Consider the following 10,220-nt stretch of genomic DNA (forward strand, 5'->3'; position numbering starts at 1 on the left):
AAATGCAATTTAAAAAAAAATCAGTATTTTTTCAGACTAGTGTTTTGGCTGTATTTTATGTCAGCACCCACACTGCTGTGGGAGGGAAGCAGCACCCCCGGCAGCAGGCCAGCAGCTCCCAAAATGCCCTCCTGCCCCACGGGGCACCCCGCGCTGGAGAAGGCACCTGCCTCAGGGTTGCAGCCATGCTCCCGAACCCCCAAAACCACCCTCCTTGCCAGAATCCCAGCCCACCCGCTCTCCAGACAAACAAACCGAGTCCCAGGCAGGGAAAACCATCCACCACCTGGCAAGACGCCAGTGACATGCCACAGACCCTCAGCGCTGCCACCGACCCGGCAGGGGCTGTGGTGCCAGCCCAGCCACGGGTGCAGCGAGAGGCAAGGCAGAGCACCACAGCTACCTCCGGGCAGGCAGGGAGGGCAGGCAGGAGCAGGCAGGGAGCAGGTTAGCGCGGTGTCTGCTGCAGAGCTCTGCCCCATGCCCCAGCATGCTGCCCCAGAGCAGCTGGCAGGGGGAAGCCCGAGCACAGGCTGCCCTACGTGCACGCCGGCACAAACGCCGGCCAGCTCCACTCCACCCCGCTCGCCTCCTGCTACCTGGAATTGGCGCTCAAATAACTTGGCGGCAGCCAGCACTGCTTTGCTCTATCCCAGGACCTAATGCAAAGGTGTTGGTGTGCAAACAGGGCCAAAAAGCCAAAGTAAACACCTCCCTTCCACCCCTCCCTGTGCCCCAGGAGCCAGCTGGAGCAGTGATCCCCTGGGCTCACCGTGCAGCCCCTTGCTCCTGCTCGGCCCCACTCCCAGGGCCATGTGCATCCCCCTGAGGTGGGCCACACTGTGCTCTGGCTGCTGCCTGCCCCATGTCAACAAGGAGCAGCTTTGGGGGCACCCAACTGCCTCCTGGGGAGCAGAGACATCCCTTCCCCACAGTAGTGGCTCCCAGGGCCCGATGGGGCCAGCGGGCAGGGGGAGGTGGTGGTGCAGACCACCCGCAGCACTCCGCACTGGCTCCTTGCATCCGCTCTGGCCCCCATCCCGGGCTGTCTCCCCTGGGACCCGCAGCCGCCAGCCTGCCTTGGCCACACACAGCCCGGCTGGCCCACAGCGAGCCACCAGCAGCCACAGCACCGGCCGGGACCCCCCGCACAGCCCCGGCTTCCCAGGCACACTGCATGGGGAACGAGTGCTTGGCCGAGCCCAGGGTGCTCAACAGCCACCTTGGCACTCCAGGGACTTGGTGACTTCCCCCAGGGGAGTGGTTTGGGCCCCATTCCCAGCCCTGCAAGGGAAAATCCCTTCTCCAGTCAGCCGTGGGGCAGCGAGTGGCTGCAACACCCCACTCCAGGGGCAGCAGCAGGACTTGGGAGCAGCAGAGGAGTCGGCTGAGCACCATCTCCCCTCCCGAAAAGGAGGGCAGGCAGCAGAGCTGTTCTGCCCAAGGGCATGGGGATACCACGCGTTGGGGCAGTGGGCTCTGGTGGGAGCCAAAGAGCCCTCCTTGGAAAAGCAGAGGGCACACGATGTTGCTGGAGGGCACCGCGCCAGGCTGGTTTCACCCCAAGTGCTGTGGTGGTATTGCACACCCACCCGTTCCTACCTGCTCAAGGCTTGCCACCGCTTGCAGAAATTCAAGAGGAAAGCACAGACCTCTGCTTCCTCCAGAAATGCTGCAAACGAGCGCCATGGGCCAGAGGACCTGCCTGTGACCCCCTTGTGCAGCAGCTGCTGCTGAGCTGCGCAGAGTGGGGTACTCCATGTGACATAGTCAGACCTCTGCTCTGAGTAGAACCTCTGCAGAAAGCCACTGTCACTAAAACAACATCAGATGACAGACAGGAGAGACTCAAGAGTTTAATCGGGTGCTTCCAGTTGTGCAACACACAAAGGATGACCAAAAGGGAGGACATGGGCAATGACAAGGAACCTATTAAAAAAAATAGTCATGTAGATTTGAGAAAAATAAAAATTCGAGATTAACCCCAGCCCCGTACCATAAAAATCTTCTGCATGTACAATGACTATTACTATATACATGTTTAAAAATAAATGCCCACAGCCTGGAGTGCGAAGGGCAGCGCCATTGCTGTGCTTCGTGGCAGGGGAATCTATAAAGTGTTTGGTTTTTAAATTAAAATATAAATAGAAGCGTACAACATGCCAAGAACTGAGTGGGTTACATCCTCCTCTGCCCAGGGCCAGAGCGAGCAGGATCAGCCCCTACCAGTTACAGCTATAAACCTTCATGTGTCCAAATTCCCAGCCTGCCAGGCAGGATGGGCAGCCCAGCTTGGGCACTATGCTGCCGCTACATCCCGTTCTTCACCAGCTCATGGATCCCATCCTCGTCAATAATCAAAGGTGTGCGAAACTCTCGGTCCTTCACGTACTTTTCCAGACCCTAAGGGAGGATGAAGCGGTTTGTTAGGAATGCACCACGTGTCATCTGCTCTGCTGAGCTGCTCACAGGTGGCTCTGGTCCCCTCCCGTGCAAGCAGCTTGGGAGACAATGGCTCAAAAAGCTCCACAGTGAATTCAAGTCACACTTTTGTGGCTTACCACTCCCCAGCCAGGGCTCACACTTGCCCCGCCAGCCTCCCCACCCACCTAGTTAACCTGCAAGGGTGCCCGAGCTCTGGAGACCCAGTACTTACTTCTCCTCCATAGGAGACAAGAGGAGAAATTTCACACTGGATTGGCAGGTCATTTGCATCCTTCAAGCTGCAGAGAAAAGCAAAAAGTCAGGAGGGTTAGCCACATCCCGCCAGCGAACGGGAATGGGGCCCAGAGATCTCGCCGATGCCAGCGTGGGGGTCAGCAGCTGTCTGGGGCACCGGTGGCTGCCGGCCCACGCAGACCCCACCAGCGCAGAGCTGCCCTGGGTTAGTCAAGCCTTGCGTGCTCTCCACAGAGGTGCAAGCTAAAGTTTAGATACCAGCAACAGCTGAAAAAGAAGAGAGCTTTAGATGCAGCTTTAACGAGGATCTACGTGCCTTTCTATGTGTTCGCTACAGCAGCACCTACAGCCCCGGCCTGGACCACAGCCCCACTATAGCTGATGCTGCATGCAAGCTCATCATCCCTTGCTCCTCCTCCTCCTCCTCCTCCTGCATCCTTGGGGTGATGAGAGATGCTCTCATAGCACCTTCCTGTTTGGCTGGTCCCAACAGGTCTTTTTTTAAACATGCTCCTAGTTTAAAGCACAACCTGAGGACACAGGGTAAGCCTGTCTACTTGCTCAGAAATTCTCCCTGCGGCACTGCCTGCTCCACATGCCTTTACCTCTTAGATCAACTGTGCCAGCTCCTGTTCTCCACGCAGGCCTGAGCCGGCGAGGACAACGGCAGACCCACGCCAGCGCTGCCCACCGCAGCCTGGCCCTGAGAACAGTCACAGCAGCACTGCTGGGCAGGGATCCGCACGGGGCCCCTGACCCTGCTCCTGCTGCCACCAGCCTTTGTAGGACCCCCCAGATGCTCCCTGGATCCTGCCGTTGTGTAAGTCTGGCCGGGGGGTGCAGTTGTGAGGAGCCGATGAGGAACCACGGCACCACCCCAGGGTGCCCCTTCACACCCGCTCGCCACCGCAGCCTGCGGGCATCGCAGGACCTCACCTGTGACAACGCTCCCCTCGCCCAGGTTGAAGCTCGTCCCTGCTGCCACGCACTCGCTCAGCCCCCTCCTGCCCCAGCTGTGAGTAAATAAAACTCACCCATCCTAACCCAGCCCGTGCACTTGTGTCTGCCTTAGACTCATTCCAAGATAAGCGTTTAAAAAATATTTTTAAATTGCCATTAACTGGCATCCTTTATCCTACAGTACATCTAGTGTGATGGCCTAGTTACAAGCCTGAAAGCACTTGGTGTCTTGAATTACAAACAGAGACCCCAGGTGTATCCCACCAGAAAGTACCAGAAGATACAACTTCTCCTGAAGCGAGGGAAAGGTAACAAGCTTGCTTAGTCTGGCAGTCACCAACTCTAAGTCCCAGCCACCCAGATGTGCCCTGTACCTACAGAAGAACACGCTGCTAATACACAAATTGCTTTAACACTTCTGTTCACTTTCCTGTTTACTTCTGTAAATTTTCAAGTGCTGAGCCAGGGGCTTTCCCTGGTGTCACGCTCTGGATCTTCAGTACTCAAGAGATGTAGTCACACAAAGCACAGCTGGCTGCCTACGCTGAGATTTGCACATGCTACATCAAAGCCTGCTTGACGTTTACTTAACGTTTTTAATCCCATTCCAATCTGCCCAGACGCCTGGCGGACACTGGGAGATGGCAGCTGTCTCCAGCTACAGGACTGGCCGGGATCGGTTCAGGCTGCCCCACGCCGTGTCGTGACAAACAGGGGAGCGTCATCGAAGGGACACACCAGCGTGCTTCCCAACAGCGAGATGACCTCTGGGGGCTGTGTGCAGTCAGCGGTGCCATTGGCCCAGTGGCACAAGCCCCTTCCAGCCACCGCCCACCGCTGCCTCTGCAGAAAGGAGCCCAGGAGGGAGCAGACGCTGCCAACCGCCCGCCACCCTGGGAAGCGGCGTCCGCGGGGTCCTGCAGCGAGACATGCCCCACTCCCAGCATGCGGCCCAAGACCCCCGGCCCCGTTAGTCACTACGGGTGCCTGCACACCAGCGTGCACCCACCGCGGCGAGCCTGGCACACTGCTTCACCTACAGCCCGTTAGTACCTAAGCACAGCCCCGCCACCATGCACGCTGCACGGTATAGTTACTTGTCTTTGACATCTGCTGGGGCGGCATCTGACCTTCCGTTTGTGACACTATGTGGGAATAAACAAGGGTTAGCAAGGGTGGGAAAAAACAGAGCAGAACAAGTCTGGGGTTGGCTGTTCTCCAAACGGGCAGCAGGAGGTCTCTCGGTTGAGGGATGCTGCAACCCCAGCCTGGCTGCTGCACAGATTTGCTGGTGTGCTTGGGCTTTAGGGAGCCACCTCCACCCTGCGCAGGCAACCTTGGCTATGCCATGGATACCGGCAGGATTCGGTTCACAGGCGTTCAATCAAGAAGGAAAGCTCCTGCCGACCGAGCGAGCAGCCTTCCTGCAGCCACCGCCCGACCCACACCCAGCTCTGCCCACAGACCACCCAGAAGGGACCCATGGCTGGTTGCTCCAGCAGCGCTGGTTACGGGAGCGCTGAAATGGAGAAGGGCTGGGGATGGCCTGGTGCTTTATACCCAGCCCAAAAAGGATGCAGGAGCTCCACAGCAGCGACTCACCGAGGGATGGCGGGGATGCGTGTGCCGTTTTCGTCCACAAAGTGCCCCCCTGCATTGAGAACCCAGCAGTGGTGCAGGGACATCAAGGCGTGCCGGGCTGTGGTGGGGTTGTCCTTGCCGTTCTGGCTGTCTGCGTTCTTCAGGGGAGAAAACTCATCCTCACGCAGCACCTCGTACACCACAAACTTCCTGGGGGGAACAGGGCATGGGAGGGTCAGGTCTGGGAAACGTAGCTGCTCCCTCTCACTTTGGCTTCTCCCTTGCCAGGGTAGCTGAGCTGAGGCCATGCCCACCCCCCGCAGCCCACACCCACAGGCTGTCTTCACAGCCACAAAGGAGGAAGGGAAAGACCTGGGCTGTAGTGTCAGCAGATGTTCCTCTGGCCCAGAAGCAGGGCTCAGCCGAGCAAGAGGCACACAGCGCCTGTCCCCCCCTGCTGTGCACATCTCTGCTCATCTCAGGGCACAATTGTCCACTGCTGCTGAACAGCAGGAGCTGGCACCCTATCCTGACCCCAGGGCATCGCCAGTGGGCGCAGCCCTGGCACCCTGCCTGAGGGAGAGCCAGCAGCCTGCTCCCCACAGAGAGAAAAGGGCATACTTGGAAAACTGGAAGATGTCAAAGACGAACTTTTCCATCTTGATCCCATTGGGCTTCTCGGGTTGGATCAGCTGCCCTGTAGTGATGTCCACGTGTGGGATCTTCTTCTCAGCTACATGGTGCTGCAGTCGTGGTTCATAAGTGCTGCAATGGCCAAGAAAGAGCTGTCACTCACCCGAGCAAGGCACGTCTCCAGGCCCCTGGCTCAGACACTGCTGCGGCAGGACGGCTGCTCTGCCCTGAACCCCAGCCACCCCGAGGTATGGGCTGCTCATCCCCACGGCAGCCGGGAGAGGACAGCCCGCACCCTGTGCTCTGGCACCAGCAGCCAGCGCTGGCTGGGGGAAACCTTATCTCAAGGAAGGGACCGCGCAGAGAGGCGGCGGTTAGGCCACACGTGCAGGGACCAGGGATCAGACTCCACGGGCCTCATCCCAGCATGCCTGTAAATAGCTGAGCTCAATCAGCGGAAAGCAAGGGGCAGGCGGCCAGGCAGGCGGCTCCACTCGGCACCAGCGCTCCTCCAGCACACCGGCTGCACCCCGGCAGGCCCTTACTTGACTACATCTTTCAGGAAGGCAGTGGAGAAGTAGTGATTGGCAATGTTGCCCGCGTTGAAGAGCAGCCGCCCGTCCGGGCCCCGCTTCTGGGCAGTGGCCAGGGAGATCTCGCTGTACTCCACCACCTGGTAGACACCATCCACTTGGCACACCACACCAACCGGCTCCGTGGGGTTGGTCTTCTCCACCACCTGCCCAAGGGAAGCGCTGTCAGGAAAAGACCCTCCCCCAATGCCCTGCACTTCAAATATACCCCCTTGTATCTAGCAGCCCCCGTGGAGGCATTTTCCTGTGCAGGACAGCAGGGATAGTGCAGGGATAGGGATGCTGGAGCCCTCCCCTCCCGGGTGCTTCTGGCAGTGGTGATCAGAGGAGGGTGAGATGGCAGGGCTGGGTGACAGGGTGTCAGGCACACCAGAGGCACCATGCTCGTGTGTGGCTGGCAGAGGGCACAGATATTTTTAGCACCCAGCCCGCATGTGAACAGCCAGCTTGCCATGCAAAAGGAGGCAGCTGCTGGCTCAGCAGAACCATCCCCCTACACCTGACCTCCCTCCTCTTCCTTGCACCTCAGACACTTCCCTCTGGGCATAGGACCTGCCCAGTCACTGCCATCAATGGCAGTGTGGCATGCAGGGACACAGGGCTTTCTCCTTTCTGCATGCTAGGGTCTATTTCCCCCTTCTCTTGCTTGGGCCAGAAGGAGGAACTGCTTTCCCTTTTGCAGCTCACTCTCTGAAAGGTTCAAGGCCAGCAAGCCCTCTCACCTGTTTGCCAGAGCCAAGCCCAATGCAAACACAATCACACAGCCCCTTTGGCTGTTAATCCAGCCTTTAAGTAAAGCTTCAGGCAGGGAATGTCCTACCCGTGAGATACGGGGCTGGGCTCAGCGTCAGCAGTCAGCTGCACCCACCATGTCCTGGTCTGGTGCCCAGGACGTCACGGCTGGGGACAGCTGGCAGCCTGCAGCAGGGATCCTGGCTGTCCGTGCTCCCCGCAGCCGCCCAGACAACAGCTGACAGCAGCCAGGTGGGGACTGGACAGCCCCAGGGGCTCCCCAGCAGCTCTCAGCCCCAGGGACTGGGGGACCTGTGAGCCCTGGGGCTGTTGGTGCCACGTCCTGTGTGAGGCAGGAGGGGAGCAGGCCAGGCAGGGGTTCAGTGACACTCTGCAACCCCCGGGATGCCAGAGCTGAGGGGCAGGTGGGACTCTGGCAGCATGTGCTACTCCACCAGTGAGCTCCTGGTGCTTAGCTACCCCTCCCAGCTGCAGCAAGCCAGCCAAGGAAGGGTGAGAAGCCAGAGAAGCCAGACAAGGAGCAGGACTGATCCCACCCTGTTCCAGGGAAGCGGTGCCTGCCTGCCCTGAAACCATACCTTGGCCCCACAGTCTGCTCCCTTCTCCAGGCAGAACCCGATGAACCTGGGGTCAGCCACCTTCACCAGTATGTTGTCCACGCAGTAGACATGGACACTCTGCACGCCCCTCCGCTCCATGTCATCCACAATGCCGTGTGCTCCCAGGGCCCGGTACAGGCCCCCGTTGCCATCTGTAGAGGAAACAAACCGTTGGGGCCTCAGCAACGCCCGTCTGTCCCATCAGCCATGCACGCTCATCCTCCTTCCCCACGGAGCCAGGGTGGTTCACCGGCCCGGCCATATCCAACCCTGAAACTCCTCACCAAGACAGACACCTCCCACCCTGTGTCACCTGTGGGCCACATCACGCTGCAAGACAGCCCCATGCAGGCTCCAGCTCCAAAAGTTTGTCCTCAGCACCGTGTCTTGCCCCCGTGCAGCCCTCCCGCCAGCTCCCAGCCACCAACCTGGTGCCATAGCAATCTTGCCCTTCTCCTCCAGCAGGATTTTCCCATCAAACCCGAGGGCGGGCAGCATGCCCTGCTGGAAGAAGATGACATTTTCCTTCTTCAAGCCAAAATAGCGATGCTTCATGAAGAACTCCTTGGTGGACTCCATAGTCCGGCCGCTTGTCATGATGTACCTGTCACAGCACAGAAGAGACCCGATGAGCAGGGAGGAGAGGCAGGGTCTCACACTCCTCATCCCCAAAGTGGGGAACCGCTTCAGCCAGTAACACTCAGGACAGGCTTCTTCTCCCCAAGAACATTTAGAAGGATCTGACTCGCTGCAGTCTCATCTCTTTGGCAAGCCAATTGAATTGCTTCATCTCTCCTTGCAACACACATCTCCAAAACCCCACCACACCCTGTGCAGTGGGGGGACACCCAGCTGCAGCAGCCAGCTCCTGCCGTGACACCAACCTCCTGCTCGCAGCCCCTCGCCTCCCAGGCCCCCACTCCTGCCCTGCATGGCAGCCGTCCCACGCAGCAGGCTGGCCACAGGCGACGTGACACACGTTCCCAAGGGCCACAGGGTTGAGCCTGATAATGTGGGACCTGTCAGTGACCCCCCTCTGGGCCTTGACCCATTAACTCCAGTAGGCTACGCCCACAGCAACAGCGCTGGTGTCAAGAGGGTCTATGCCAACCCAGGGGCCCTTGGGCTGCCAAGGGCACCTGCGCCAACCCACGGGTCCTCGGGCTGCTGACACCAACGGTGCCCATGACAACCCACGAGACCTTGACCCACCAAGGCCAACCTATGGCGCTTTGACCCAGCCAACACCCATGGGACAATGTCAACCCACGGGCCCTTAACCCACCAACTCCAGTTGGGTTGATGCCAACGGGGCCCTCCCACCGCCACCCCATGGGACCTTGACCCACCAACGCCGAGGGGGCCCTGCCAACGCCACCCTGTGAGCCTCGTGCCACCAAGGCCGCCCCAGGGGACACTGACCCACTGCGGCCCCAGGCCGGGTGCTCACCAGGGGATGTGGCAGGGGGTGCCGTGCTGCTCCTCCGCCAGCTGCTGCAGCCGCCGCAGGCGCTGGGCCTGGAGGTGGAAGAGGGTCTTGCGGGAGGGCAGCCCCACGTCGCACATGCCCTTGGGGTAGGGGACGCCGAGGCGGGTGCCCTGCCCGCCGGCCAGCAGCAGCGCGGCCACGCGGCTCCCCGCGATCTCCGCCAGCCCTGCGCCCGGGAGAGCACACACGCGTGGGGCCCGCCGCGCCGGCACCGCGCCGCGCCGGGCCCCGCCGCCCCCCGCACCTACCGCGGCTCTCCCAGCGCGGCAGCAGCCCGCGGTCGCGGGAGGCGCTGCCCAGCACGTCCCGCGGCACCGGCTCCATCCTCTCGTCCAGCCCCGCCGCCGCGACCGCCACTGCCGCCCCGCCGCCGTCCTCCCCGCGGGCACGGCGGAAGAAGCGGTTGATTTCGGCCACGTCCATGTCGCGCAGCTCCGCCACCAGCGCCCGGCGGGCCGCGCCGCCCAGCTCGGCCCAGAAGCGCAGCACGTGGCCCTGCCCGCCCGCCACCAGCCGCTGCTCCAGCACAGCCACCGCCGCGCCCTCGCCGGCCGCGTCCTCCGCCGCCTCCATCCCGCCCGTCGCCGCCGCCGCCGCGCCCCCCCCGCCGCCCCTTTATAGCCCCCCGCCGCCGCGGGGCCGCCAATGGCAGGCGGCGGCGGCACGTCCCCCGCCCTCACTGGCTGCGGGCGCAGGGCGTCACCGCGGCAGCTGCGCCCCGCGCCACGTGGTGCCCAATGGGCGCCGGGAGGGGGCGGAGCGTCCCGCCCCCGCCCCCCGCGGCGCCGCCAATCGGAGCGGCCGCTGCGGCGTCGGGGGCGCGCGCGCCGGCCGCTGCCATGGCAACGGCCGCCACGTCAGCGCGCGCGCCCCCGCCGGCGGCAGAGGCGGGGGCCGGTCCCGGTCCCCTCCGGGAGGTCGCGGGGTGTTCCC

General features: G+C 61.5%; 1 protein-coding gene across 2 annotated transcripts; it reads right to left on the minus strand.

Annotated features, from left to right (window-relative positions):
- Nucleotides 1-1,843: 1,843 nt before the first annotated feature.
- UAP1 (UDP-N-acetylglucosamine pyrophosphorylase 1) lies at nt 1,844-9,868 on the minus strand. Of its 2 annotated transcripts, XM_074832793.1 has the most exons (10): nt 9,536-9,868; nt 9,249-9,453; nt 8,227-8,402; nt 7,778-7,950; nt 6,399-6,592; nt 5,842-5,985; nt 5,242-5,430; nt 4,737-4,784; nt 2,657-2,723; nt 1,844-2,403 (listed from the first exon to the last, which is right to left on the minus strand). In XM_074832793.1, the coding sequence occupies exons 1-10, from the start codon at nt 9,858-9,860 to the stop codon at nt 2,311-2,313; spliced, it is 1,614 nt and encodes a 537-aa protein (XP_074688894.1). In that variant the 5' UTR covers nt 9,861-9,868; the 3' UTR covers nt 1,844-2,310. The 2 variants fall into 2 exon arrangements, with proteins under 2 accessions (XP_074688894.1, XP_074688895.1); XM_074832794.1 differs by lacking the exon at nt 4,737-4,784.
- Between the last annotated feature and the right edge of the window lie 352 nt (nt 9,869-10,220).

Source organism: Strix aluco, chromosome 8 (genome assembly GCF_031877795.1).
Source record: "Strix aluco isolate bStrAlu1 chromosome 8, bStrAlu1.hap1, whole genome shotgun sequence".
Classification (NCBI taxonomy): domain Eukaryota; kingdom Metazoa; phylum Chordata; class Aves; order Strigiformes; family Strigidae; genus Strix; species Strix aluco.

Coding starts and splice junctions, on each gene's coding strand:
- UAP1 (XM_074832793.1), bottom strand. CDS start 9,860: ATGGAGGCGGCGGAGGACGCGGCCGGCGAGGGCGCGGCGGTGGCTGTG. Junction 6,593..7,777: donor GAGCAGACTGTGGGGCCAAG/GTATGGTTTCAG, acceptor TCCCTTGGGCAG/GTGGTGGAGAAGACCAACCC. Junction 5,986..6,398: donor TTCCTGAAAGATGTAGTCAA/GTAAGGGCCTGC, acceptor TGGCCATTGCAG/CACTTATGAACCACGACTGC.